The 27,978-nt window shown below is 46.5% G+C and overlaps 4 protein-coding genes across 8 annotated transcripts; all 4 read left to right on the top strand.

The window, feature by feature from the left end:
- The first annotated feature begins 1,707 nt into the window (after positions 1-1,707).
- Positions 1,708-5,576, top strand: LOC120648856 (leucine-rich repeat receptor protein kinase MSP1-like). Its single transcript, XM_039925504.1, has 2 exons — positions 1,708-2,027; positions 2,525-5,576. Exons 1-2 carry the CDS (start codon positions 1,938-1,940, stop codon positions 5,369-5,371), a joined length of 2,937 nt encoding a protein of 978 aa, XP_039781438.1. The 5' UTR covers positions 1,708-1,937; the 3' UTR covers positions 5,372-5,576.
- Positions 5,577-6,534: 958 nt separating this feature from the next.
- LOC120648845 (non-structural maintenance of chromosomes element 4 homolog A-like) lies at positions 6,535-11,062 on the top strand. Its single transcript, XM_039925498.1, has 7 exons — positions 6,535-6,871; positions 6,971-7,051; positions 8,966-9,206; positions 9,304-9,397; positions 9,761-9,977; positions 10,073-10,164; positions 10,562-11,062. Exons 1-7 carry the CDS (start codon positions 6,772-6,774, stop codon positions 10,793-10,795), a joined length of 1,059 nt encoding a protein of 352 aa, XP_039781432.1. The 5' UTR covers positions 6,535-6,771; the 3' UTR covers positions 10,796-11,062.
- A 1,468-nt stretch (positions 11,063-12,530) lies between these two features.
- Positions 12,531-19,432, top strand: LOC120648806 (citrate synthase 4, mitochondrial-like). Of its 5 annotated transcripts, none has more exons than XM_039925461.1 (20): positions 12,531-12,753; positions 12,841-12,915; positions 13,026-13,088; positions 13,174-13,215; positions 14,824-14,889; positions 14,993-15,058; positions 15,464-15,577; positions 15,801-15,864; positions 16,101-16,183; positions 16,403-16,452; positions 16,544-16,621; positions 16,760-16,888; positions 16,982-17,024; positions 17,735-17,821; positions 18,076-18,177; positions 18,393-18,500; positions 18,573-18,623; positions 18,709-18,782; positions 18,873-18,924; positions 19,007-19,385. In XM_039925461.1, the coding sequence occupies exons 2-20, from the start codon at positions 12,865-12,867 to the stop codon at positions 19,100-19,102; spliced, it is 1,419 nt and encodes a 472-aa protein (XP_039781395.1). In that variant the 5' UTR covers positions 12,531-12,753; positions 12,841-12,864; the 3' UTR covers positions 19,103-19,385. The 5 variants fall into 5 exon arrangements, with proteins under 5 accessions (XP_039781395.1, XP_039781421.1, XP_039781413.1 ...); XM_039925487.1 differs by having other exon boundaries at positions 12,534-12,669; positions 19,007-19,432; XM_039925479.1 differs by having other exon boundaries at positions 12,535-12,750; positions 19,007-19,432.
- A 6,284-nt stretch (positions 19,433-25,716) lies between these two features.
- Positions 25,717-27,673, top strand: LOC120648793 (F-box/LRR-repeat protein At4g14103-like). The gene is made up of 3 exons (XM_039925453.1): positions 25,717-26,860; positions 26,946-27,101; positions 27,183-27,673. The coding sequence occupies exons 1-3, from the start codon at positions 26,012-26,014 to the stop codon at positions 27,402-27,404; spliced, it is 1,227 nt and encodes a 408-aa protein (XP_039781387.1). The 5' UTR covers positions 25,717-26,011; the 3' UTR covers positions 27,405-27,673.
- The last annotated feature ends 305 nt before the right edge of the window (positions 27,674-27,978 follow it).

The following is a 27,978-nucleotide window of genomic DNA, read 5'->3' as shown; positions in this document are numbered from 1 at the left end:
GCTTGATATATATGTGTGTCTTGTGTGCTTGTTTTGCGCAGTCCATTTGTGGAGCTCCGATTCACTGCTTCAATTATATAGACGCGTAGTGCATAAGTATTGGGTAACGATGGCCAAATCCATGGGAATCTGGGATCGGATGAAACCAAGATAATTACTCGTCACTCTTTTTTCTTGAGAGGAAATTAATTGTCACTCCGTTGGAATTGTTCAATTTTTATTTCTATTTCCTGTCAATAACTTTTGTACGAAAGGTTAATCGAACTTGGAATTTTAGATGTTAGCTACTAGACGAGTCACGATGTTCTATTCCTCGTTAGAGTTTACTCTTGCACGAAGTTCACGATGCTCTTTTTACTTTGTTGCGATATCTACTTATATATGTTTCTTTTTTTGGAGGCGTCTAGGGTTTCCGGATAAGGTTCCGTCGAGACCCCCTCCGACAGTGGATATATAAAAAGAACGCGCAACCTCATCTTCTTTCCTCTCTCTCGTCTCCTCCACCCGACCCTGCTCTTGCCTTCCTCCGCCCCTGCCCCGCCGCCGACCTTCTCCTCGCCGGTATTGCCGACGAGGACCACATCCCCTACTCCTACTCCACCTCCTTTCCGCCGCCCTCGCTGACCTCCCCGACCCCATCGTCGAGTTCCACCGCCGCCAGCCCCGGCCGGCGGCGCCATCGCCACCAACCTCGCTGCCCACAACCCGGAACCGCTGCTGGGTTTGCTACCGCCGGCGGCCATCCCTCTAAACCCGTCGGCATTGGAACCGCACCCCCAACTCGGAAACCCAAATCCCTAACCCCGTCGGCCTCCACCTCCGCCCACGGCCGGCGACCGTTCCGCCCACCTCTCACCCGCCCATCGCTGGAGTTCAAGAGGTCGTTGGAATTTGTTACCTTCTTCCACTTTATTACCTTCCCTTTCCCTTTTGTTTTTTCTGGAGGGGCTCTCGATTTAGCTTAAATCGAGTTGCCTCTCGATGTAGCATACGAGATCTTTTCTCTCTCTCAAGGAAATCCTGGTTCCATCTTCATTTCGTACAAAACATATTTTTAATTTATTTATGTTGGAACAAATTATATTCGGATCATGCTTATGACCTCTATCTAGGCGATAGAATTGTGAAGTTTTGATTACGTACCTTTTTTTAGATTACCGTACCTATCTCGTACTTTTAGATGCTTATTCTCTCTTGTATTTTTGTTCTTCACTATTACAGGATCCGCGACACAGAGGTTTTGATCATCAAAACCAGAGTCTTTGGAATCACCATTACGCTTAGGGGCACATAATCATGGCTCCAAAGGTACTGGATTTAGAAATCCCTTCATTTTTGGTTATTAATAATTACTCGCCACTTTTTTTCTTGGGAGGAAATTACTCGTCAATCCGTTGGTGTTGTTCAATTTTATTTCTATTTCCCGTCAATAATGTTTTTTTTCTTGTGATGGTGCAGCGGTGCATTGTGCATTTCGTTGTTTTTTATATGGTACGTTATATTGTTATAAGTGTCGTTCAAACGTATTGCCAAAAAAAAAGAGAGCCACGTCATCCTTTCAGAAAAAAAAGAGCCACGTCAGTCTTTGCCACCTCACTTGGTCTCCCGTCTTTTCATCCGAGCCATCCGTGCCAACCTAGATGAAATCAAGGCTGTTCCTCTCGTAGACCCGGCCAGAAATCACCCCGTGCTCAACTGCCAAACCCGACCTCGCGCCACCGCCGCCATGGAACCCTAGCCGCCGCCGCCGCCGCCGCCGCTGCCGCCGTCGCGTCGCTCCGTCCGCCGGCGGAGACCGCAATAGCTGCCTTGATCTGTGCAATCCACGTTATATTCTTTGCACTCGGTGACCGCGTCGTGTTGCCGCATTGCCGCCTCCTCGCCGCCATAGCATAGGTCGATTGGGCGGCGTCAAGGTGAAATTGGGGGTGGAGCGGATGAGGGGCTTTTGCCTGCTCCGTCGATTCGATGTCACGGGCGAGTCGGTGCCAGTGCTGGGGCGCTGGGTCAAGTCGATCGCATTGCTAGTTAAGGGGGTTAAGTGACCAATTTCACTGTTATAAGTGGCCATTGGTCAAGCAGAGTTTTCTCTGCAGGAAGTAGAATGAGCTAGTTCTGTAATATTACAACGTAGTAGACACCTGGTTGTCTACCTGCAGTTTAGCACTTTAGCATGTCCTTTCTTGGAAGCTCAATTATATAAGCCCTGCATAAGCATGGGCCATGAGGCATTGTCAAATAGAGATCCACTAGTTGAAGCACTTATAATAGGAACATTTTTCATTTGGTAAAAAAGACTACAATATAAGTACTGCCAACAATTTACAAACTGTTTTGACTGATTATGTGCAAGGTAGTCTCTGTTTTCAATTCCTTCTTTTAGCATTTTACATTACATATAAGTTATAAATGTTAAATGTGCAAGGTAGTCTCTGTTCGTTGGCTGAACGTGCTGGTAATGTTTAGAACTCTGCTACCTGGACATTTATAGCTCTTATTCTAACTTTTCCTTTCCTTTTTGCAGGACGGAATCAGCTTATTGATCCTATTTGTCTGCTTCATTGCTACTTCTGCTTTCGCTGAATCTGATATAAACAATCTATATGCTCTGAGGCACACTGTCGCTGAATCAAAAGGCTTCCTTCAGGACTGGTTTAATTCAGAAGCTCATCCATGCAACTGGACGGGTATAACTTGTGAAGGACGAGATTCTGTTGTGGCCATAGAACTGCCGTCTGTGCCACTCCGTGTCCCTTTTCCGTTATGCATCACGGCATTCCGGTCACTTGGTCGCCTCGACCTAAGTAGGTGTGATTTATCTGGTATGCTTCCAGAAGCCTTGGGAGATTTGCAGAATCTCCAGTACCTGGACTTGAGCAATAACGAGCTTACTGGGCCCATGCCTTTCTCGTTATATGGTTTGAAGATGCTGAAGGAAATAGTGATAGACAGAAACAGATTGTCTGGACAATTGAGCCCTGCCATTGCTCATCTTCAGAACCTCACTAAGTTATTGATATCCAATAACAACATCTCTGGAGAACTTCCTCCGGAGCTGGGCAGTCTGAAGAACCTAGAGGTCCTGGGCTTTCACCAGAACAGATTCAATGGATCGATACCAGAATCTTTTGGCAACCTGACTCGGCTCTTCCACCTTGATGCAAGCAAGAATAACCTCACTGGATCAATATTTCCTGGAATAAGTGCATTGCAGAACACGCAGACACTTGATTTCTCTTCAAATAGTTTGGTGGGGCCAATACCTAATGAGATTACTCGTCTGAAAATGCTTGAGCATTTATCTTTGGGGTTCAACAATTTCACTGGAGGGATTCCAAAAGAGATTGGTAACATGAAGCACCTAAAGGAACTCTCTCTGTGTCAATGCAACTTATCAGGCACCATCCCTTGGTCAATTGGTAGCCTTAGAAGCTTAATGGAACTTGATATTTCAGGCAATTACTTTGATTCGGAACTCCCAGCGTCTGTTGGTGATCTGGGGAACCTAACCGTCCTGATTGCAAGGAATGCGAAGCTCATAGGGAGCATACCCAAAGAACTTGGTAACTGCAAGAAGCTTACTCTTCTACGTCTGTCGTTTAATAGCTTTACTGGCTGTATTCCTGAAGAGCTTGCAGGCTTAGAAGGTATTGTCCATTTTGAAGCAGAAGATAACAAACTGTCCGGTCCTATTGGTGATTGCATTAAAAAATGGGGAAATGTTGTTTCTGTAAACCTGGCAAACAACAAGTTCAATGGTTCTATACGTCCCACCATATGTGAAGCCAAGTTGCTGCGGTCACTCGACTTGCATTGTAACGATCTCACGGGGAGTATCGAGGAGGCATTCGAGGGATGCAAGAACCTGGTTCATCTGGATTTGCAAGGTAATAATTTCAATGGTGGGATACCCGAATACCTGGCTGAGCTACCGCTCACAATATTGGAGTTGTCTTACAACAGATTTACAGGAGTGTTGCCTGGCAAGTTGTTTGAATCATCAACCATTTTGGAAATGAACCTCAACAATAATATGCTTACTGGCCATATCCCTGACAGCATTGGTAAACTCCACAGCTTGCAGATGTTGAAAATCGGCAGTAACTGCTTGGAAGGACCTATCCCACAGGCAGTCGGTGCACTAGAGAATTTGACAGAAATATCTCTTGATGGGAATAGACTATCTGGGAGCATTCCGCAAGAGCTTTTCAACTGCAGAAACCTAGTCATGCTAAACCTGAGTTCTAATAATCTGACCGGGCCCATCCCGAGATCCATATCGCAGTTGACTTCGCTCACTGGCTTGGTTTTGTCTCACAACCAGCTCTCTGGTTCTATTCCTGCTGAGATATGTGGGGGATTCACGAACCCAACTCATCCTGACTCAGAGAATGTTCAACATCATGGCTTACTTGATCTCTCATTTAATGTGTTGACTGGTCGTATCCCACCAGCAATCAAGAATTGTGTTATTCTGGAGGTGCTACACCTGCAAGGTAACTTGCTGAATGGATCTATTCCTGCAGAGCTTGGTGAGCTGAAGAATATTAGAATTATTGATGTCTCTTTAAATGCATTAGACGGACCTATGTTTCCTTGGTCGGCACCATTGCTCACCTTGCAAGGCCTTTTTCTGTCTAATAACCATCTAAATGGCATTATTCCTGCTGAGATAGGCCGCATACTTCCCAACATTGCAGTTCTAAACTTGTCCAGTAATGCATTTATGGCTAGTCTACCCCCGTCTTTACTATGCAGCAAGAGCCTGAACCATTTGGATGTCAGTAACAACAACCTCTCTGGTGAAATCCCATTATCATGTCCTGGGTATGATGAATCCTTGTGCTCACTGGTCTTCTTCAATGCAAGCAGTAACCATTTATCAGGGAGCCTAGATGGGTCTATCTTAAATTTCAGACAATTGTCTACTCTTGATATCCACAACAATAGCCTCACTGGAAGCTTGCCATCTGTACTATCCAATCTCAGTTATCTGAACTATCTTGATCTCTCAAAGAATGATTTCAGTGGTTCCAGCCCTTGTGGTGTCTGCAACATATTTGGTATCACATTTGCCAACTTCTCTGGTAATCGAATTGGGATGCATAGCTTATCAGATTGTGGTGCTCCTGGCATCTGTGCTCCGGATAGTATCGAGCATAAGGAGGGTCATCCACCTCACGTTATTCTAAAAGCAGTGACCATTTGTGCCGCTGTTGTGATTGTCATTCTTCTGGTGGTGTATGTGGGAGGTAAGCTGTCAAGGAAGCTGTCAGGAAGGAGGCCTACACTCTTTGAACCTCTCAGTTCAACCGAAGGTCTACAATTGAGCTCGCTACAAATCATCCCACCTCAGGCGTTGAGCTCCTAGGAAAGAAGGCACCAACTAGAATAAAACTTATGGCTAAATTGGTCCACTAGCCTTGTCAATTTGTCATTTGTATGCTGTTTTACTCCTGGTCCTGCGTCTGACCATTTTTCCCTTTTCACAATTAATGAACAGCAATTTGTCGTCGGGATTAAAAGTTTTGCTTGAACCTCACATCTTGATTGCAGTGTCGCGGCAGCCAAACTTACATTCTTTTTTGATTTTGCTATCTTTCAGTAAGAGATGTGCTTAAAAATCGCGGTAAATGAGAATTTCATCACTTTCGCGTGACTGCACTTTTCACTTTTTATTTGCCATCTGAGCTGAGCTCTAGAGTTGTGCTGATGGACTGCCGCAGCAACTTTTCAAAAAAAAATAATGTACTGCCGCAGCGCTGGTGGCCAAGGCCCTATTTGGTTCCATCTATCGCCAAAAAGGAATCTTGTATGTATGAAATATTAAATAAAGTTTATTTGTAAAATTTTTTTACGGATGAGTGTAATTTTTCGCGATGAATCTAATTGCGATAATTAATTGATGATTGGCTACAGTAATGTTACAGTAACTAATCTCTAATCATACGGTCAAAAGTCTCGTTAGATTCGTCTCGCGAAGTAATGCAAAGTTGTGAAGTTAGTTTTATAAATTGTTTTTATTTAATATCTTTAATTATTGATCAAAGTTTACGATACCTCCTATCACAGACAAACCGCACAAATGCGACTGGCGACGGACCAACGGTGAAGGCTGAAGTGTAGCGCTTGAGCAAGGGCGCGCCGCGCCCAATTTTGAACCCCAAAAGCAACACCCACAAACACCCCCCCCCCCCCCCCCAAAAAAAAAACCCAAACCCGAAACTTAACCGCGCAAGCGGGAAAACCATGTGCCCCAGACGCTCCAACCCAAAACACAAACGGGCAAAAACCCACCCCCACTGACTCCCTGGTCCCACCAGGAGAGCACGCTGACGCCAGCAGCCGTCCAGCCCCGCACGCTCACGGGCTCCACGTCTTCGCCCGACGCCCCAGTCACTGACGTCCTGACCCAAAACGAGGACTCGGGAGCCCCACCCGCACCGACCGCCCCAGCGCCCGTCTCTGCCAAACGGGGCCCACCTCCGTCCCCACGGCATTGAAAAAAAATCCAAGCAGGGGAAAATGGGGGCGCGCTGGGTTCCGGTTCCTTCCTCCGGCAGATTTCAAATCCCCGCCGCACCTCCCTCCCCTCCACTTCCCCCCATCTGCTCGTCCGCCTCCCGGAAAAATTCGCGCATTCCGCGGGTGCGCGCTCCGATTCGCGCCCCCTCTTCTCCTTCCCTTGCCCCCCATCCGATCGCTCGTAGCCGCGAGCGGTTGGAGCTGGGACTCGAGGCCTAGGGTTTGGAGAGGTTGGTTGGGGGGCCGATGGCGGGGGCGCAGGGGGAGAGCAGCGGCGAGCGGCAGGGGCCCGCGGAGCGGCGGATGCTGCGGTCGCGGTACCTCGCCATGAAGAACCTCATCAGCGGTAGGGCGGCCTCTGTCTCTCTTGTGCGAGGGTTTGGTTCCATTTCGGGGTTGGGCTGGGCTGGGTCGAGTTGTGATGTTGACTTTTGAGTGCGCGCAGATGAGCGGGATGAGATGGCCAGGGCGGATTCGGACAAGTTCACGGCCATCATCTCGCAGGTGGAGTCCCTGCACGAGCTCGGTAAGGATCGTCTCCCTGTTGCTTGCGAACGAGCTGTGCTTCTTTTTGAGTTCCAGAAAACAAGTTTTTGATTGGTAGAAATTCTTGTTTCAACTGTGTTTTATCATTGAATGGTTTGGTGAAGTTGCTTGCTGGGTTGCTTGAAGCTAAGTATCACTGATATGCGATACGCCGTACGGTACGGCGATACGGCGATTTTCAAAAAACAAGGATACGCCGATACGGCAAGTATATATTTTTTCTAAAAACGTAAATTACCAAATAATTCTAGAGAACGAAATAGATAATAAACATTATGTTTCCAAAAGGCCAACATAGCGTAGCAAATGTTCAAGTTTAACTAGGAATAGCTAAACGATTTGTCGATTACGAGTTTATGACATTAGTCATTACAATACATAAAAGGATACAAGGCACCAGGCCAAATATGATTGCTCCATATGATATAAATATGAGATTGGCATCACTTCACGCTTGAGGACCATCTCCATCTTCACATATCATTTCCTCAAATTCAGGTTCATCCAGTGTGAGATTGGCTAATTGAAGAACGCCAACACCATCAAATGTCTCAAAGCCATCTCCCCTGATGTCCCACATTTTGGATGGGCCACTGATATAGTCATCAGTACTCCTTGAAAGAAGCCGCAGGTTGTTGTGCACAAACACGTGTGCCTGGCGGCGGTGTGAGAGACTGAGAGCCTAAGAGAGAGGGGCGAAGGACCACGAGCGCCTGGCGGCGGTCAGATGAGAACGGAAGAGAAAGAGACGTGCTGGTGTTTTATGCCAGGGAGAAATAGGGTTTGGATGGGCCTGCGTTGATGGGCTTTTTGTGCTCTTTCAAATGAGGTGTTATTAGCCCAAAAGTATCGGACGGAGTATCGGGAAGTATCGAAAGGAGTATCGGGAATTAAATATTTTATTTTTAAATCATAATTTCCCGATACTTCTCGATGCGCGTATCGGGCCGTATTGCCATATCGGATACGGGTACGACAGCCATGTTGAAGTATCGGTGATTCCTAGGCTTGAAGCAGGTTTAGGAACAACGCCATCTGGTTGAACATAAGTGGGGTATAAAATGGCTCCAATTGAAGGGATCTACGTTATTTGAACTCAAATTTTCAATTGAGAATAGATTCAGTTACAGCAAACTTGCAAGTTGTGTGCTTGCAGTCCTTGTCCAACAATTTTCCACTCAATCTGAAAGCTTTGGGACCAAGTTCTAGTCAGCTTGCATATAGTTTCACTCTAGAATTTCAAAAGGCCTGTTCTCCAATCATGAATTGCTTTTGACATTCACACTAAATTTGAACATTTGGAGATTCTGAACTCAACTGTCACTTTGTTATCTTGATGAAGGTCCCTCATTATTCCAATTTGCATTTCAATCTACTTGTTGACATTTCTGTTGCAATTTCTGAAGTGAACATCAGGACGTAATTATAGCAGTGAACTGTTTAGTAAAATCCATAGATGTTTTTTATAGACTTCGATGCCTCTCTTAGGTGTGTAGCCTGGGCTTTAGTATATTTTGACAGCAACTTATCTTAATGCTGTTTCCTTCAATAGTTGAATTTATAAATTTCTGAAATACATGTAGCATGGATTCACATTTGCATATTATAGGGACTATGGAGTTTCTGTTAGTTTTCATTTCTTTTTCCAATCCATGCTAATTGGTACATGTTGACATATTTTCTTACTTCACACTTTGGTTTATTCTTGTATCATTGCATTTTGTCGCAAAATTGGGTGTTTCATTTGCTTTCCATGTGGTGTATTAGAGTTTCACTGGTGCATGCCAACTTGGTTATTTATTGTGAGAGGGAATGCTGTATTTTCTGTGCTTTGTGGTTATACAAAATTAATCTATATTGAAAATCAAAGTGAGAGTGTCCTTCCACACTGCAGTGCAGAAACCAAGGGAGCAAATAGCTGATGCAGAAGCTCTGCTTGACATTGCAAGCACTTTGGTAACTTCGGTGAGGTCCCAGTCAAGTGAAGGTATCACCCCTTCTGATTTCATAACAGCTCTGCTGAACAAATTTGGGCAGCAAGGGACCTCTGAGGATGAGGCTGCCTTGTTGCGCTGGGATGATCTTGGGCTTTCTGTTTCACATGCCTTTAGGCCTGTGCCTGGATGCTGTACCATGTAAAGCTCCCTCTTTTTCTAAGTTCTCAACATCTCATTTGTCCCCCTCACCTCTGCTAGTAGATGACTAATCTGTGCATGCTCTTGATATTTTCAGGCTTGGACCCATGAATACAGAAGTAAAACAGCGAAAGGTTGTGGCTGGTAGAAAACGGACTGCACGGCCAACAGAAAATACTTGTCCTGAAGAGGTAGACCCATGCTTTCCATGATCATACATTCACCAAGCAGAAATCATGGTTTTCTTCAGGCCCTTCCTTTTGTCTTTGATTTCAGTGCATTGTAGCGTGTGATGGTTTTTTTGCTGTTTAATTATAGTTCATTACATATTTAAAATCATAAACTATTTTTTATGATTTTCTCAGTTTTCCTCTGGAGAAAGTCTCCTACAACCATTCATATTCGCTCAGTTTTCCTTCATACACATTTGAATTCCTCAAATGCCAAATGGACTTCTATTCTTCTCTATAAATCTGTTGCCGTATATATAGTCACTTGACTTGCCCACTGTTTCACAGCTAACTTCCAACCATATGATGTTTTACAATATGCAGCTTGCTGATTCTTCAGAGGAAGTAAAGACAGACACTGACAGGAATGTGTTAGTTATATTTGATATGTTGAGGCGGAAGAAGAGTGCAAGACTGGAAAACCTTATTTTGAACAGGCTTTCATTTGCTCAAACAGTTGAAAATATTTTTGCACTGTCTTTCTTAGTGAAAGATGGTAGGGTGGAAATAAATATAGATGATAATGGGCATCATATAGTACGTAAGTACTTTGTCACAGTTCTTTTTGTGCTTAAGTTATATTTTGGATATTCTACTGCAGATGGTTTCTAACATATTATTATTGACCTCAAATAGGCCCAAGAAATGCACCTTCTGCTAGTGCCATAGTCTCTGGAGAAGTTTCCTACAGACATTTTGTTTTTAGGTTTGATTTCAAAGATTGGAAGGTATATAGTTTCCCATCATTAGATTTTTGTTTACTGGAAAACCTATATATATTTTACCTAAATATGCATCGTCCAACATAATGCCTGGAGTTAGTCTGGGGAAGATACTTTTTAGAAATTCAATTTAAGGATTAGCTTAACAAATTAAACCACTCTCCCTTCTGAGTATTACTGATTTAGAAGTGTCACTTGTTACTAGGAAAGCATTACATTTATCTGTTCAGTTTTGCCGTATGTTGTCTGTATAAGCATGCTGCCTTTGCAAGCGAAATCGGATAAATTAAAAAATAGAATCAAAATCCATAGGCATTCATGGTGTTGGAAGAGTGCAGTCCTATTTGTATATATTAACTTGAAGTAATCTAAAGATACCTCTTCGATTCTCATCCATTTACAGCTTATGAAAGAAGTTGTTGCTGAGGGGGAAGAACTGTTGCCACACAGGACTTCCCAGAATGCTTCCTGCACAGAAGATAATGATCAGCCAAATCTGGAGGCACGTGCACAAAGAACTCCGATCAGAAAACTCACGCGGAACCGAGGCTTGGTCTTGCAAGAACAGGTTGTCGAGGAAACACCCGAGGAGAACCAAACCTCCAAGCGCAGGCGCCTTTTTAGAAACCAGGACTGACCTAGCAATTGGTTGCATGAGCAGTGTAGGCAGGCATCCTACCTTGTTTAGTTGTTTTGTATGTACAAATACAACTATTGCCAGAGTAACGTGTTTTTTTTTTAACTAGGTTTGTATGACAGCTGTGCCTATAGCACTGCACAACTCGTGCTTCGCTATGTAACTAAGTTCCAATTGTTTGAACTTCTTTTCACATCGTGCAACACTAGAATGGTCTTGTACATCAGTTGACGCATTGACGTTCACGATGATGTGAATTTGATGCTCGATCCCTTGTTGAAAATACTAAAATGAAAATATTGAACATAGTTCCTTCTCCGGCGAACTTGACATTTCTTCTCCGGCGGGCAACAGCGTGCAGCATGCGGCAGAAGTGGTGGCAGCCGCGGCTGCAGCGCACAGCAGCTGCGGTGGGCGGGGCGGCGGCGCATGGGGCGGAGCCTGAGCTTAGAGGCGGCGGCACATGGTGAGGAAGGAGGAAGGAGAAGGAAGAAGGTTAGTGTTGAGGAGATCTAACAAATGATATGGTTTGCACGAATCTGATAGTGGAGAAGAAAAATTTTCCGAAAGATGTATAAGATTTCCGAGCACGCTGAAGCGATCGATGGGCCGCGGCTTAAGTGGGCTTGAGCCTGCAAAGGAGATAGATGGCATACGTTCTACTTCTCAGCCCAAATGATGCACAGGTCCACTTGTCTTATACAGACCAAAAGCTTGCCTCCCTGTTCTTGGGTTGCAAGACTTGACCTCCCCCGTTTCGTTCCATTCAGAATCCTAACGGCAGGTCAGCAAGTCCCGTTCCATTCAGAAACTACTACGAGGACGCGGCTCCGTTGTGAAGTTTCTTATTTCTGAGATGTCTTTGTACTTGTAGAAAAAATAAACAAACAGATGATCTGTCAGGAAATACCTTTCCCATGAAGTGTGATGCCGTCTTGCTTTTTAGGTGGCAAAGTGTAACATAGCTACAAATTTTGAATCATTGACCAATAGATTATTCAATCGACCTTTCTAAACACCCTAGGATCATAGTACGTGTCACAATCCTACACCTAGTCGTAACAACAACCGTCCCTTTCTTCTTAGGAAGGTCAAATATGGAAGAGGCATGCGTCGCGTCAGATTATTCGCCGTGTAGCTATGCAGCATTCGTCATTTCACATGTTCCAAACTCCTCAAATCCCCCATCCATTAGGGCCTCCGCAGTGGTCGACGAATTAGCCGGCGATTTGATTTTTTAATCGATGAACAGTGACAGACAGTGCTTGATAGCGACGAACTCGTCTCGTCGCTAGCTCGCACAGCCGCCGATGCCGCTCGCTCTCACACATGCGCGTCTCGAGCACCTGCTGCCCTCCTCTCTCCTCCAAATCGCCGGCCCAACTCGCCGGACCACTGCGGAGAAATCCCTAGAGTCCATTGAAGGTGGCAACCAGATTTTGCATTGAAGCTTAAATAGAAGTCGTACTTGTGTTCTTTTGTTTTTGCCCTTTCAAACCCGTTGAAAACAAAAACAGCCTCCCACGGAGAGAACAAAGTTGCTCGCCTCAAAGAAATTCCCCATCTGCCCCGGTCTCTCGTATTCGTATAGCTAAAAAATCAATGCAAATTCAACATGTTTTATTAAAAAAATCCATCCAAACCAAACCTCAAACGATTGCTCCCCCAAGCAAACAAGGCAAAATTGGATCAATTTTGCCAACGAACAAACCCCCCGTATATATTCGGCTCGCCGCCCCCACCAACCGAGGCCGACGGGCGACGACCACCCCCATTCCTTCCCCCAACTTATCGGCTCCCCACCTTCCTCGCCGCGGAACACGCGCTCCCGTCCCGGATTTGCTCGTTTTATTCGCTCGAGACTCCTCCCCGCGGCGAGTCCTCGAATCCAATCCCATCTACCGTCCAATCCCCTCGGCTCTGTTGCGGATTTGTCTGCTGCGTGGCAGGGTGGCGTAGTAATCACCAGTTTGTTTCCCTTGGGTTGGGGTTTGGGTCCGATTCAACTGCGGTGGCCTGATGAGATCGTTGCTGTGTCTGCGCAGGTGCGGTAGCCGAGCGCTCCGGCCATGGCGTTCTTCCGGGGCCTCACCGCGGTCTCGAGGCTGCGATCCCGCGTGGTGGGTAGCCCGCTTCCCTGTGGCGCCTCTGTGTTTCGCGCGCTGATTCGCTGGTTTTTGGGTGCTTGCTGCTGAGATTTTCGTTTCCTGTGTGTGTTTACTGCTGCCAGGCGCAGGAGGCCAGCGCGCTGGGTGGTGTCAGATGGTTGCAGATGCAGAGCGCTTCCGATCTCGTAAGACACTTCGTCCTCCTTTGTGCCTTGTGACACAATTTTGTGCGATCTGGGCGTGGTGCTGATTGTGTTTCTGCAAATGCAGGATCTCAAGTCCCAGTTGCAGGAACTGATTCCCGAACAACAGGTTTGCTGCTCAATAGAAAACGTCTGTAGATATTGTAAAGTTGAAAAGTTCCTGGGGTATCTGATGCCTTATCTTCTGTTCTTTTAGCCAAAAGTGTCGATCCCTTTTATTTAGTTCATGCGGTTCTGTGAGATTTTGCTCAATTCTGCGTCCAATAACATTTTCCTCTCAACATGTGGTGGAACATGAAAGCAACTAGTCAGATTGGCGCGCATTAAAAAAAAATTGGCCTAAACTAATAATGGGAAAATATTATCCCCTATTATGTTCAAGACAATATGGTATCAACATATTGAATCAAATATAAAAATTACAGTAAATTAGCATGGTAGTTTAGAGTCTGAGAGGGTGACAGTCCCAAGTATTTTAGTGAAGAGGTACATATAGCTTTTTTTAGGAGTTCACTATTTTTTTTGTGCTAATAGGTATAGTTGATGGATTGGTTTACATTGATTATTAGTTTTTGTAGAGAAAAAAAGATAAGATTAGCGATGAATGAATAATTCAATTATATTTTTCGAGCTTATGAAGTGAAAGCAAAGTTCAAAAAGTAGTAGGGCTACCGCATGCGAACGTAGTATACAAAGTCTAGCAATTATGTTTATATATAGGGAGTAATTAAATATATTTTGTATTTTCAAATAATGGAAGAAACATATTTTTTTAAAATAAAGGGACCCACGGTGGGTCCCACGAAACAATGTGCGCGGGTCCCAACTGAATAATACGTGGGTCCCACTTGAATGGTACGTGGGCCCCACCTAAATAGTATGTGGGTCCCACCTAAATAGAATGTGGGTCCCACGTGGGCCCGCATGAACAGTACATGTGTGAGTGGGTCCCAAGTAGGTCCCGTCTGAATAGTACGTGGGACCCCGCATGAACAGTGCACGAGCCCATGCATGAACAGTGCACGGCCCATGTGGGGCCAGAACGCACGGTGTTACTCCAAATCTTGGAGCCTTTAGATAGGTATATAATTTCTTGTCTGAAAGTAGCATCTATTGCACATCTCCTTTCCTGTCAGAGGCAATCAATCTGTGCACGGCTTTATTTTTGCAACTAGCTGTATTCAGAAAATTTAGAATAATTTTAAGAGAACTACTAAAAAAAAAAACTCGACCGGGCGGGGGAAAGACCACCCCCGCGGCATTATATTAAGAAGAGGCCAAGTTGACCCCGGCCGAGAAACCCCCCGAACCCCGGCTCTTGATCTTGGGACTGGTGCCACGTTCCTGGGACCGTTACCCAACGGGCCGGGACCAAGCTGACCACTCAGCCCACTGGGTCTGGCGCCACGTTCTTGGGACCGTTACCCACCGGGCCGGGTCCAGGCTGACTACACAGCCCAAGCCATCAAGAGCACAGCGAGGGTTTTTTTTTCCGCAGGCGGGGGAAATCCGCCCCGGTGGGGGTTCGACCCCCCCACCTGCGGGTGCCGCCGGTTGTGCCCAGACCGACTGAGCTAACAACCTTAGGCTAAGAGAACCTACTTGCAGCTGATTTCTCTAACAACTTGTCTTTATGAAATATGAACACCTGTTCATCTTGCCTTGCTGTTCTGAAATGCTAGGTGAAAACAGCACTTACTCTACTGTATTGTTACAGGATCGCCTAAAGAAGCTTAAATCAGAGCATGGAAAGGTCCAGCTTGGAAACATAAATGTAGATATGGTATGGATATATCACTATCTAATATCTATGGATAGCTCTGTTGCTTTTCTAGAACGTATACTAACTTATTGTCTGAAAATTCCAAAAAAAAATGTTCTTGCAGGTCCTTGGTGGAATGAGAGGGATGATTGGGATGCTTTGGGAAACATCACTACTTGACCCAGAGGAGGTAATCTCACGTTCATCCACTTCATGATGCTATGTTAGCATAGTGTATAGTTTACTATCAGTTCATGTCCATGTTATGTCAAAATATGAACAAAATTTCAGAATTAAGTATTGCACAATGATCTATAGAAGATGCACATGGAATAATTTCCTAAGAATTTACTATGTCGTAGGAATTTACCAGAATTTTCTAACGCAATTTCTTTTAGTATGATGGCTGCATTTCTTGTCTTTTATGATAGTGTCGGGGGTTATTTCAATTTTACCATATCTGAATGGCTGGACACACATCTCTCCTCATTGTTCTTTTTGGATGTAATCTAGTTTCTGCTTAACATATTTAAAGTTCAAAGTGAAGCAAATAAACACATCATTCATTAGCTAATAACTACTCTTTTCTATCCAGGGCATTCGCTTTAGGGGCCTCTCAATTCCAGAGTGCCAGCAAGTGCTGCCAACGGCAGTTAAGGGTGGTGAGCCTTTGCCTGAGGGTCTCCTTTGGCTTCTTTTGACAGGAAAGGTACATGCCTGCCTACAATTCACTTACTCCATTTTAGTCTAGAAAGGTGCCAAAAGTGTTCCTCCAAGACTGGGAAACTTATTTTGTCGCTGATTGATTCAGAATGGACAAATTTCTTGCTTGTCTTTGTGGTTTGTATTGCTATTCCTGTAATATGCTTTAAGTTATCTCCAATCATCACCCTATTTCTGTCAGTTTTAAGGCTGTTGGTTTTTTGTTTCAGGTTCCAACCAAAGAGCAAGTTGATGCCCTATCAAAGGAATTGCTGGCCCGTTCAAGTGTCCCAGGTACTTCGATTACACTGCTGGCTACTTGTGTTATTGTTTTCCCCTCGGAAGTTTGGCCAATTAAAATACTTACTTGTCTGAATGGATTGATGCTAATGTCCCACAGGAGACATCTGAACTCTTAAAAAAATTGAATAGAGAGATCCATATGTTTTTGTTAGTCTGATATTGTGAAGTTTATGTGCTCAATCTTGCCACTTTGCTCTCTAGCAGCTGATTATTGATATGGTTTGCAGCTCATGTCTATAAGGCAATAGATGCTCTCCCTGTAACTGCACACCCTATGACACAGTTTACCACTGGAATAATGGCTCTTCAGGTTAGTCCTTCCACTTCTGGCATGTTGATTCTTTCTCGCCTTGAAACTTGAAAGTCTTGTGGGGGAAAAAAATCACATTTACTTGTGGTTTATTTGCAGCTGTATTATAAAACTGTTACAAGTATATATTTAAATTAGTTTCGCATTGTATCATATCTGGTGTTTGGAATTACTTTAAGCCTTCAAAGTGCAACTCCTCTTGTTTTTACTCGATTTCAGGTTGAGAGTGAATTTCAAAAGGCTTATGACAAAGGATTGCCAAAAACAAAGTAAGCTGGGGATTTATATGCTATCCGAGTTATTATTTGTTTAACGGTTGCTTTTCAATTTTCATGATGTTTACAATTATTATATGTATAGGTTCTGGGAGCCTACTTATGAAGATGTCTTAAATTTGATTGCTCGGCTTCCACCAGTGGCTTCTTATGTTTACCGGAGGTAGCTTTTGATCATAAATGCTTCATCTTTCAATTCACTTATTGGAGATGACATCAGTGAGTGATTATGTTGTGAAGTTAGAGTTGTGAGGAAATTTAGAATTTATACCAATCATTTTTGTTTCCTTGTACTTTGAAGGATTTTCAAGGACGGGAAATCAATAGAAGCTGATAATTCTCTGGATTATGCTGCGAATTTTTCACACATGCTTGGTTTTGACAATCCCAAAATGTTGGAGTTGATGCGCCTCTATATAACAATTCACACGTAATTTTTCATCCGTCCTTGTATTTATTTATGTTACATTTCTGAAGAACTTGTTATAATATTCGACTCATACTGTGACTTGAGTTCTTGTAGTGATCATGAAGGCGGGAATGTCAGTGCACATACTGGTCATCTGGTAATTTTTGTTCTCTGGTTCTCTTGATTTCTTAACATGCAAATATGATGAAAACTGGTCACTGTGTGGTGCCTTATTTGGTACCATCATGGCACTTTGCTTATGGTTTGGTGCAATGTTGGACCAAATTGAATTATTAATCTGGGAATGCCTCTTTAAAAAGTGCAGGATAATACCTTTTATTAGGAATTAGGAAGAGGATAGGAAGGTTTGTTTTAGCTGATCCTTTGTTAATTTAATCATGATCTGTCAGGACTCAAAAAGTCCAAACTCTTCTGTCTCCTTTGTAATCCATAGTAGTGAGTATGCAATTGCGATTCTAATAGTAGTCGAGGTCTGTTGTTGCACCATCGGTATCCATCTCCCCTGTGTGGGTATTTGTAAACGGAGAGAGCTCCATGTGTGTCAATGTGTTATCCTTGATAGAATATCATAAGGTGTCATCTTAGAGGAGTGATGAATCTCTTGGGGATCTCTGTAGCAGTTGCAATATTTTATAGCAGACTCTTTACTTTTTAGTTTAGTTTGGATTAGAGGTTCAGGATATGTACATGTGGAGAGAATTGTTGCTGTTAGACACTGGCCACTTTGATCCTGTAATTGCTTACAGCTCACTAGCTACTGTCTTTTTTTTTGGCATCTACTATTTACTCCATGGCAATGGGTTGTGCACGTCTCATCCTCTGCTCATGTCGCTCATCTGATTTCAGGTTGGAAGTGCACTGTCCGATCCCTATCTTTCTTTTGCAGCGGCTCTGAATGGTTTAGCTGGGCCACTTCATGGTCTGGCTAATCAGGTATGCACAACTTGACACACCGGATCTGCTTTGCAATATTATCTCGCCTTGTGCTTTCTTTTACTTGTGATTGCCAAAAAGATTTCTCCCAATAAATAACCTCCCCCCTGACCCACACCCATTGATTGTTTTGTTTCAGTATATCACTTGATTTGTAATGCACCTCCTTCTCTAAAAGAAGAAACATGTGTTCATGACACTCTTATTTGATATAATTGATTTTATGATGTGTATAAACTTACAATGTCTTGCAGGAAGTGCTTCTATGGATCAAATCTGTAATTGAGGAAACTGGGAGTGACGTTACAACAGATCAACTCAAAGACTATGTCTGGAAGACACTGAAGAGTGGAAAGGTAGCATATCTTAGTGTTATATTAATTGAAAAGGTGTTTACATTATGCTCAAACACAGGTTGACTAAATGTGATGAGATTTGAAATGCTGCGCCGTAGGTTTAATAGAGCTGACTTGGACTGTTTATGCAAATGTTATGTGCACTGTTATTTATTTTGGTTGAGCATGAAGTTGTAGAAATCAAATTCCTAATAGTTGGTTACATTCGATCATAGGTTGTTCCTGGCTTTGGTCATGGTGTTCTGCGAAAGACAGACCCACGGTATTCATGTCAAAGGGAGTTCGCCCTAAAGCATTTGCCTGAGGATCCACTTTTCCAGTTGGTCAGTCTCAACCCTATCTAATTGCATTTACTTTCTTGGGTTCAAAATATAAAATATGGTGTTCTGTTACAGGTATCCAAGTTGTATGAAGTCGTGCCTCCAATCCTCACTGAGCTTGGCAAGGTAACGTGGTACCAGATTTACATGATCTCCACTCCTTTTTCAATGTACTCGTCATGAACACCATTCTTTGTCCATTTATTCTCAGGTGAAGAACCCATGGCCGAATGTTGATGCTCACAGTGGAGTTTTGCTTAACCACTTTGGACTATCTGAAGCACGGTATGTCTTTACTTGGCATTTAGATATCAATTTAATCCTCTGACTTATGAATGAGTACTCATGCCAGAACAACTTGTTTTAACTGCGCAGGTATTACACAGTCTTGTTTGGTGTCTCAAGGAGCATGGGGATAGGATCTCAGGTCTGCCTTTGTACCTTTCACTCTTAGATTCTTATTCTGGCAATTCTTCTATCTGCTAATTCTCTTGAATTATCTGTGACAGCTCATCTGGGACCGTGCTCTTGGCCTACCACTGGAGAGGCCGAAGAGTGTCACCATGGAGTGGCTGGAAAACTACTGCAAGAACAAGGCTGCTTGAAGCTAAACAGTGGCTTATTTTTTTACACACCATGCCAAATGCCATCTTTCCTGTTAATAAGTTACAGTAGTGTTTTCTTTCTTTTGGCGGTCCAATAACAAGAGCAAGAGGCTCTCAGACGGCAGAATTTTGTATCCTCCGTCACTCGGGACATCCAGATAGCTAATCTCTGTGGTACCACCGGGCAGACGAGATCAGGACATGATTAGTCTTTAATACATGATGGCGCATGCCAATTCTTTTTTAACCTTCCAGTTATTTGGGTTTTGGCATGCCGCATGCATGAGCTGACTGTTCCTTAATGAAAAAGCGAGTATATATTTTGATGCCTGTTGTGCGTGGTGGCGTGTTTGAAGTTGTGACTAGTAAAATCGTTTGGTGGTTTGCTGATTACATCCTCCGGTGCGGTATCGGACCCCTGCCATACTAAAAAATATTTATTATGTTATTATGAAACCTGTGGCTTCATTTGTTGAATCTGAAAATCTAGCTTTTATTCAGGTCTCATTTTATTGTGGAAAGCATCTTCATCTACCACACAATTGTCCACATCATTTAGTTACCTCGCAGGCTCACAATTTCTCTTTCTTTCTTTCTTTTTTCACAACACAAGTTATCTTTCTGACGACAAGGCACACAATGAAGAGGTGGTAAACTGAAGAAGGAAGATGCGACCCTCGTCATTTGGTAGCAAGCCAGGCCCACTCCGAGAAAACAGAGGCCAAGCCGGACCGGAAGGCGGAAGCAACCAAAGTAGCGGCACCTGTGGGCGACGGCGCCCTGCGTCGCCTTGTCTGACGCCTGCTGCTCCTCCGCGACCGCGCGCGGCGGCGCTGCTCTCTTTCCGCCTGGACTGGACAGCCGGGACGGTGGGCGGTGGCCACGTCGACGCGCAGGTGGCAACGCCACGCCCTGGGCCACGGCCTCCACGTGCTCGACCTCTCGCTCAGTAGCGGCCGCCTCGCCGAGCCCGTCTTCACCTGCGCGACCCTCGAGGAGTTCACCCTGTCTGCCATGATTGCAGTGAGGGAGGTCATCGCGCCCAAGTCTGTCTGCCATGTCTTTGTGAGGTTCGGCGACCCATCGGCCGACCGGCGGTGGAGAAGCTCAATGCCGCGTGCCCCGCGCTGGAGCCGGCAGCCATCGCCAGCCTCGTATCTTCAACCGCAGGGGCCGCCATGACGGCGCTCGCCCCTTCGAGGAAGAAGAACCATCCATGGCCATGCCCCACCGACCATCCCGAGATCAACAAAATCCCGATTCGATGGCTGAGCGAACGCGCAAAAATCATGGGAAAAATGCACGTGAACAGATCATGGAGAAATTCATCAGCCTGCAAAATTTGAGAACCTGATTCAATCTTTGGACTGAGAAACAAAAAAGAGAAACTTGTGCAGGGGTGGACGGTAAATGAGATACCGTCCACCCCGCGATCCCAAAAAACGCAGTTTTCTGGCTGCTCGGATGCGCTAAAATCACGAGAAAATTCATGTACAAGAGGCATGCAGTTACGAAGCATCGTGCGAAGTTTCAGGCTCTGGGATGATCTGTAGAGCGAGTAAAGAAAAACGAGAATCTTCCGCTGGGGTGGACGGTAACACGCACCACGGGCCACCCCTCGACGCCGGACGCGTGCGGCCTGCCCGCGATCCACGCTGAGCACGACGCTCCGCCGTGCCCGGTTCCTCGGCCGTGCACGACGCGCCGTCCGCAGGTCACCCATTGTTCGCACCGGATGAGGGTGTATGAACACGCAGGCGGCCACACACGGGACACCGCCAGGACGGTGGCCAGCGGCGGGCCGTGGTCTCGACGGCGTTGTCGCCGCGAGCACTAGCCCACCGTGGCATCGTCCGGCGGCGGCTTTGGATGCCTCCCTCCTTGTGCGTTCTTACCAAGCGTGCACCATCAGCAGCAGCATTTCGCCGCTAGCATGCCTTGCCCCGGTGAAGAACACTCCATGGCTGCCGACGCCGACCAAGAAAACTAAGTTTTGACGGAGGTAACGAGGCCCATAAATCACGAGAAATTGCATGTATTCGGGGAACGAGGTAACTCGTCGCCGGACGAACTTTCGCTCTCCCAATCGATCTGTAGGGGGAAAACGGAAAAGGTGAAGTCGCGGCAGATGGTGGACGGTAAACGAAATACCGTCCACCCTGAGGTCCGGAAACCTCTGGGATTCACAGGGCTGGAGATGCGCAAAAATCGCGAGAAAAAACACAGGAACGGGGGATGAAGTTGTTCATCATCACGCGAGATGTCAGGCTTCGAAACGATTTGCGGAGGGAGAAAGAAAATAACGAAGATTTCTGCAGGTGGCGTTCGGCGAATGACGACCACCCCTCGCCACGGGACGCGCGTTCCCGGAGCACGCGGCAGCCAGACAGCCAGCAGCCTCGCCGGCGCGGGCTAGCCACAGCAGCCTCCAGGGAGGTCCAGGACCAGGCCTCCAGGAGGTCCAGGGAGCAGACCGCGCACCGGCACGGAACGCTTGGTGCGCGTCGCGCATGGCGAGACCGCGCGCCCAAGACAGGCCGGGATGGAAAGCCCGGCGCGTCCTAGCGCGCCTGCACGCGCCGCGGCCGCTTGGCTACCGGCAGGCTGGCAATCGTCGCCTGCCTCGTCACTTCTACCGCCGTGGCCACTGGTGATCGCCTTCGAGGAACCAGCCACCAGGCATGGCGATGCCCGGCGGCCACCGACCACCGATAGAGCCACAGAATCCTGATTTGATGGCTGACGGGACGCACAAAAATCGCCGGAAAATGCACGTCAACGGAGCAAGAAGGTACTCATCATCGGGCAAAATTTCAGGATCTGATTCGACCCTTGGAGTGAGAAACCAAAAAGAGAACAGAGAAACTTATGCAGGGGTGGACGGTAAATGAGATACCGTCCACCCCCAAGATCCCCAAAACTCGCAATTTTGCAGCGGCACGGTCTCGCTAAAATCTCGAGAAAATGCACAGATACGGGGAATGTAATCACACGGAATTACACGAAAAATCAGACGCAGACATGATGTCTAGAGCGAGAACGAAAAATGAGAAATCGCTGCATGGGGTGGACGGTAAACGGAATACCGTCCACCCCGAGGTAATCTTTTTCTCTCAATTTCACAGGTATAGAGGCGCGTAAAAATCGTGAGAAAAAGCATGTGAATAGGGGATCAATTGAGTTGTCATCACAAGAAATTTCAGGATCCGAAACGATCTGTGCAGGGAGGAAGAAAATAGAGAAATTTTTGGAGGGCGCAACAGGTATGAACAGAACCAGGGTTTTTAATTCCGGTATGAAAAAAAAAATCGGCCATCACCGATAAAGTCGAAATATCGGGAATATCGGGATTTTTATTTTTTATTTTTTTATGTTTACTTTTTAAATTTATTTTTTAGTGAAACAAATATTCAAAAAATCAATTTCGGCCGGTAAAAAAAATATCGGACCCCGCCGATAAAACCGAAATATCGGGTATACCGTGAAATTTCGAGTGATATTGTGAACCCTGAACAGAACAGTGCATCGTCTACCAGCTTAGCCGTGGCCGTTCCGTGCACCTGCACCCTTGCGCTGTCGACGAGCGGAGCCGGCCCGGGTAGGACGCAGTGAGCACCAAACACTCAAGAACATGTCTACATCACGGGAGAGAGGTTCGGGAACAACCAGCTGCTGCTCCTCGACCCTGCGGCCGGATCTGCTCGTCTTCTCCCTGCACATCTCAAACTCGAGCCACTTCGCGTTCCAGCGCCGGTGGCTGTGCCACGCGCTTGAGCTCACGCTCAGAAGCGGCTACCATACCAGTTCCGGCTGCCGGGGCTGCCTCTTCACCTACGCGACGCTGGAGGAGATCAACCTGTCACCAACTCCGATCCTAGCGCCAGGGAGGTCATTGCGCCCAAGTCCGCGCGGTCTGTCTCCCGCCGGGCCTGAAGAAGTTGCACCTTTAACACGTGCTCATTGATCCATCCGCAATGGATGCCTCCCTCCTTGTGCGTTCTTACCAAGCGGGCACCATCAGCAGCAGGCAGCAGCATTTCGCCGCTAGCATGCCTCGCCTGGTGAAGAACACTCCATGGCTGCCGACGCGGACCAAGAAAACCTCAAGTTTTCACGGAGGTAACGAGGCCCATAAATCACGAGAAATTTCACGTATTCGGGGAGCGAGGGTAGTCATCGCCGCGCGAAGTTTCGCTCTCCGAAGCGACCTGCAGCGGGAGAACGAAAAAGGTGAAATCGCTGCAGGGGGTGGACGGTAAACGAAATACCGTCCACCCCAAGGTCCGGAAAACTCTGGATTTCACAGGGCTAGAGATGCGCAAAAATCACGAGAAAAAGCATGGGAACTGGGATGAAGTTGTTCATCATCGCGCGGGATTTTCAGACTTCGAAACCATCTGTGGAGGGAGGAAGAAAATAACGAAGATTTCTGCAGGCGGCGTTCGGCGAACGACGGCCACCCCTCGCCACGGCACGCGCGTTCTCGGAGCACGCGGCAGCCTGCCAGCCAGCAGCCTCGCCGGCGCGGGCTAGCCGCAGCAGCGTCCAGGGAGGTCCAGGACCAGGCCTCCAGGTCCACGGAGCAGACTGCGCACCGGCACGGAACGCTTGGTGCGCGTCGTGCATGGCGAGACCGCCCGCCCAAGACAGGCCGGGATGTAAAGCCCGGCGCGTCCTAGCGCGCCTGCACGCGCCGCGGCGCTTGGCTACCAGCAAGGCCGGCAGCCGTCCGCCAGCCTTGCCGGTCTGGTGATCGGCTTGGAGGAACCAGGCATGGCGATGCCCAGCGGCCACTGACCGACCACCTATAGAGCCACAGAATCCTGATTTGATGGCTTACCGGACGCACAAAAATCACGGGAAAATGCACGTCAACGGAGCAAGATGATACTCATCATCGTGCAAAATTTCAGAATCCGATTCGATCCTTGGAGTGAGAAACCAAAAAGAGAAACTTATGCAGGGGTGGACGGTAAATGAGATACCGTCCACCCCCAACATCCCCACAACTCGAAGTTTTTCGGCGGCTCGGTCGTGCTAAAATCACGACAAAATGCACAGATACGATGCGTGCAGTCATGCAGCATCACACGAAAAATCAGACCCAGATATGATCTCCAGAGCGAGAACCTCGCTGCATGGGGTGGACGGTAAACGAGATACCGTCCACCCCGAGATAATTTTCCCCCGCAATTTCACAGGTACAGAGGCGCGAAAAAATCGCGGGAAAAATCATGTGAACAGGGGATGGAGTGAGTTATCATCACGAGGAATTTCAGGCTCCGAAACGATCTGTGCAGGGAGGAAGAAAATAGAGAAATTTCAGGAGGACGCGACAGCGGCCAACAGGTATGGACAGAACAGTTCATCGCCTACCAGCTTAGCCGTGGGCCGTGGCCGTTCCGCCCGGGCACCTGCACCCACCCTTGCGCTGTCGGCGATGAGCCGGCCGGGTAGGAAGCTGCTGCTGCTCCTCCTCCGCGAACCTGCGGCCGGAACTGCGCGTCTTCTCCCTGCACATCTCGAACTCGAGCCACTTCGCGTTCCAGCGCCGGTGGCGCGCTGAGCCGTGGCCTCCGCGTGCTTGACCTGGACCTGTCAACGTGCTCGCTTGGTTCGTTCAAGGTTTCCTCTGAAGCTGTGAAGGCTCTGTACACTAGACCACTACTGAATGCATGTGCACCGAGATCCATGTCTCTGCTCCGAACACTGCTCGTTCCCTGAAGATAACGACAGCCAAAGTGTATTTTTCTTCAGAGCCAGGGAAATCAAGCTGTTTCTCGTGAAATCTCTATATTGGAAACACGCCCTTTCTGCGATATGAAGTTTCTGACTGACACAATATATATGCCTGAAGCTAGACAGTTGCAAAATCAGATTATCGGAAGGAAAATGGGGAACTGAATGCGCCCAAGATGTGATCAATCTCACATTCGGACCCTCGCTGCGTACTTCTTTCTCCATCGTCCTTAGCAATGGCTTGCCACAAACCATGGATTGGCTTGGGTGCAGTGTGGAGAACTACTACATGCAGGAACGAGGCTCTTTCACGGGTGGTGCACCAGAAAAAATAGATAAAAATATGTATCTTCCTTTAATTAATTAATTATAAAATGTGTAATCATGACTTAACAAATCTGTGTAAAAAAAGTTGGGTCAAATAAAAAATTGATATAAAAGGTTGAGTCAACGAGAAAATTTTAAATCAATATTTCATGTAAAAGTGTTGGACCAATAAAATTGTTTAGTGATAAAAGGATGCTAAGTAAAAAAAAAGATATACATGGGAAGGGGTATGAAAGGAAAGATATGGAAATTATAGTGGCCCAAAAAAGAAAAAAAAGATAGGATGAAATCAGATAAGAAAATAAAGCGGTGGTAGGAAACTGATCAAAATTTAAATTGATTATTACTAAGCTATAAGTAGTGATGCACCACGCAACAGTAAAATTCCTATGCTTTTTTTTACCGTGTTTATTCTCGAAATATGAAATTCGTATGAACACCGTTTATGACAGGCTTGTTGGGCTGGGCCAGAGCCACTCTCCGGGGATTGAGCCCACCGTCACCAACTTCGTGCGAGTGTGTCGTCTTCACTCTTCACTCTTCACTCTTCACGCGCTGTGAGGTCGGTGCGGCGTGTAGGAGACAGATTGAGTGGTCGATCCTTTGTTCCGCCAATAAATTTATCATTTACGCATTGTATTGTGTGCACGTTTCTCTGATCGGTGATGCGAAGAAATTTGACGCAATTCGCGGGATGCTAATGCTTTTGGTGTCAAGTTCGATTCGCTGCAGTGCTCGCAAGGTGTTTGACGCAATGCGTCCTCCGATCTGCAGGGGACAACGGGGTGTTGCACGACGCGGCGCCTGAGTTCAGCGCGCGCCCACGGGGCATAGGCGAGAACCATGTCGGTACCAGAGCCCGCAGAGCGTGACCGGCTGAGCGAGCTGCCCGATGACCTCCTGCACCTCATCCTGCGCTTCCTGGACACGCGCCAAGTCGTCACCGAACTCAGCTTCCTGTCACGACGGTGGCGGTACCTGTGGGCGACCTTGCCCTTCATCACACTGCGGTCTGGCTACAACGTCTCTGAGAAGTTCGGGAACTTGCTGTTGCTGCTTCGTGATGGGAGCGTACCACTGCGCACGTTCTGCCTTCACAGCTGCCACTTGAATAACTTTGAGTACGAGGATAGGTGGCTCCGCCATGCCCTGACCCGTGGACTCTCTGTGCTGGAATTAAATCTCAGCTGCATTTACTGCTTCCATCTTCCTGAGTGTGTCTTCAGCTGCGCAACCCTTGAGGAGTTCAACCTGTTAGCCACCACAGCTATGGAGAGTATTGCGCCCAGGTCGGTCTGTCTCCCGTGCCTGAAGAAGCTGCACCTGCACTTTGTGCATTTTGATGATCCATCCGTGGCAGAGAAAATCAACTCTGGCTGTCCAGCACTTGAAGACTTGAGTTTATCCGAGTGCTCACTTGGTTCATTCAAGATATCATCTGACACTCTCAAGATTCTATCCATTACTAACTGCAATTCCGAGGAGCTTCATGTTTCTGCTCCTAACCTTTGTTCCCTGAGGTTAACTGTTTCCGGGAAAGTTCATCTTGATGGAATGCCATTTCTGGTGAGTGCATGGGTGTACCTTTGTGATGGAGGAGTTCAGTACCTTGCTCAGAGTGGATATGATCTCGCTGCAGCACTTTGCAATGCCCAGCATCTTGAGCTATTCAGATTTAATTTGTTTCTCCAGGTGAAAATATGTCTTCTCCTAAGTGCAATACTACTTTGCAACTCCAGTTACACCTAACCTTATGTTGATTGTTGCATGTAAAAAGGATATAACGGGAAGTCCAGCTCTCGAAGGCCTATCATTTTGCAAATTGGAGAGCCTGTTTATTGGAGAATGGTGGGTCGCTGACTTTTATGGTCCATTAGCTTATTTTCTCCAGTGCGCTCCTAATTTGGTTGCTCTTACTCTGGACCAGTGGAAGGTAAGCTCTTGCACACCTACAGTCTGCACGCACAATTTTAGAAAGAATTTCTGAAGAACTTCCATTTCTCTGCCTCCACAGTTGTATCAAATACATAATGGGAAGACCAATCTGGAGGCCCTGGAAAAGGAGCCAAAAGTTGAGCTGAAACTGGTGTCTGCTCTGACCAGAGACCTTGAGACGCTTCTGATCAGACTCTCGAAGGGTGATGACATTGGAGAATTCCGCAAAGTGAGGCGCTTGTTGAAGGAGAAGACAAAGCCTAAGGAGACAGATAGTGTGGTTTTAGACCCTTTTTTTTAGCAGGCAGCTTCTTTGCATTACTAAGTGCTACTGTTCATCGATCTCCCAAATCAGGGTCTGCATCAGTTACCTGTGCCGCCATTTGTAACCGCAATAGTGCCTTGCTTCGGGAAGTCTGTACTTGGTTATTAGCATTGTGCTAAATTATCAGGACATTATTAAGTGCTTTAGGACATCGATCAACGTGTTGATCACTATCAATTTTAGATTATGGGCTCTTGATGTACTTTAATCTCTTGAGTATTTGACTCGACTCTGTTTCGACCTGATGTATCCTCCATTACCAGTTAAAGTGAGCTGCGAGCAAGCACATTCACTCCCCGTCTCCACCAGGAGCCGGTTACTAGGGGCGGTATGCTCCATCACTTGCTGTTCTGAAAGGGAGCAGGGCCACAGAGGGAACGGTTGTTGCTGCCCTGCTTCACTTGTTTGCCACGGCGGTGGTGCAGCTTCTTCCCTGCTAAACAGAATCCTGCAGGACCGGTTCATGATCGTCAGACACTGCCACACTGGGATTGTCCATTACCTGGTGCAGTTGTTCGGGAATCCATGTTTCTGCCCCTAACACCTGCTC

Source organism: Panicum virgatum, chromosome 1K, assembly GCF_016808335.1.
Source record: "Panicum virgatum strain AP13 chromosome 1K, P.virgatum_v5, whole genome shotgun sequence".
NCBI lineage: Eukaryota > Viridiplantae > Streptophyta > Magnoliopsida > Poales > Poaceae > Panicum > Panicum virgatum.
The sequence above is the reverse complement of the archived record's forward strand: the minus strand, read 5'-3'. Positions and strand labels throughout refer to the sequence as shown.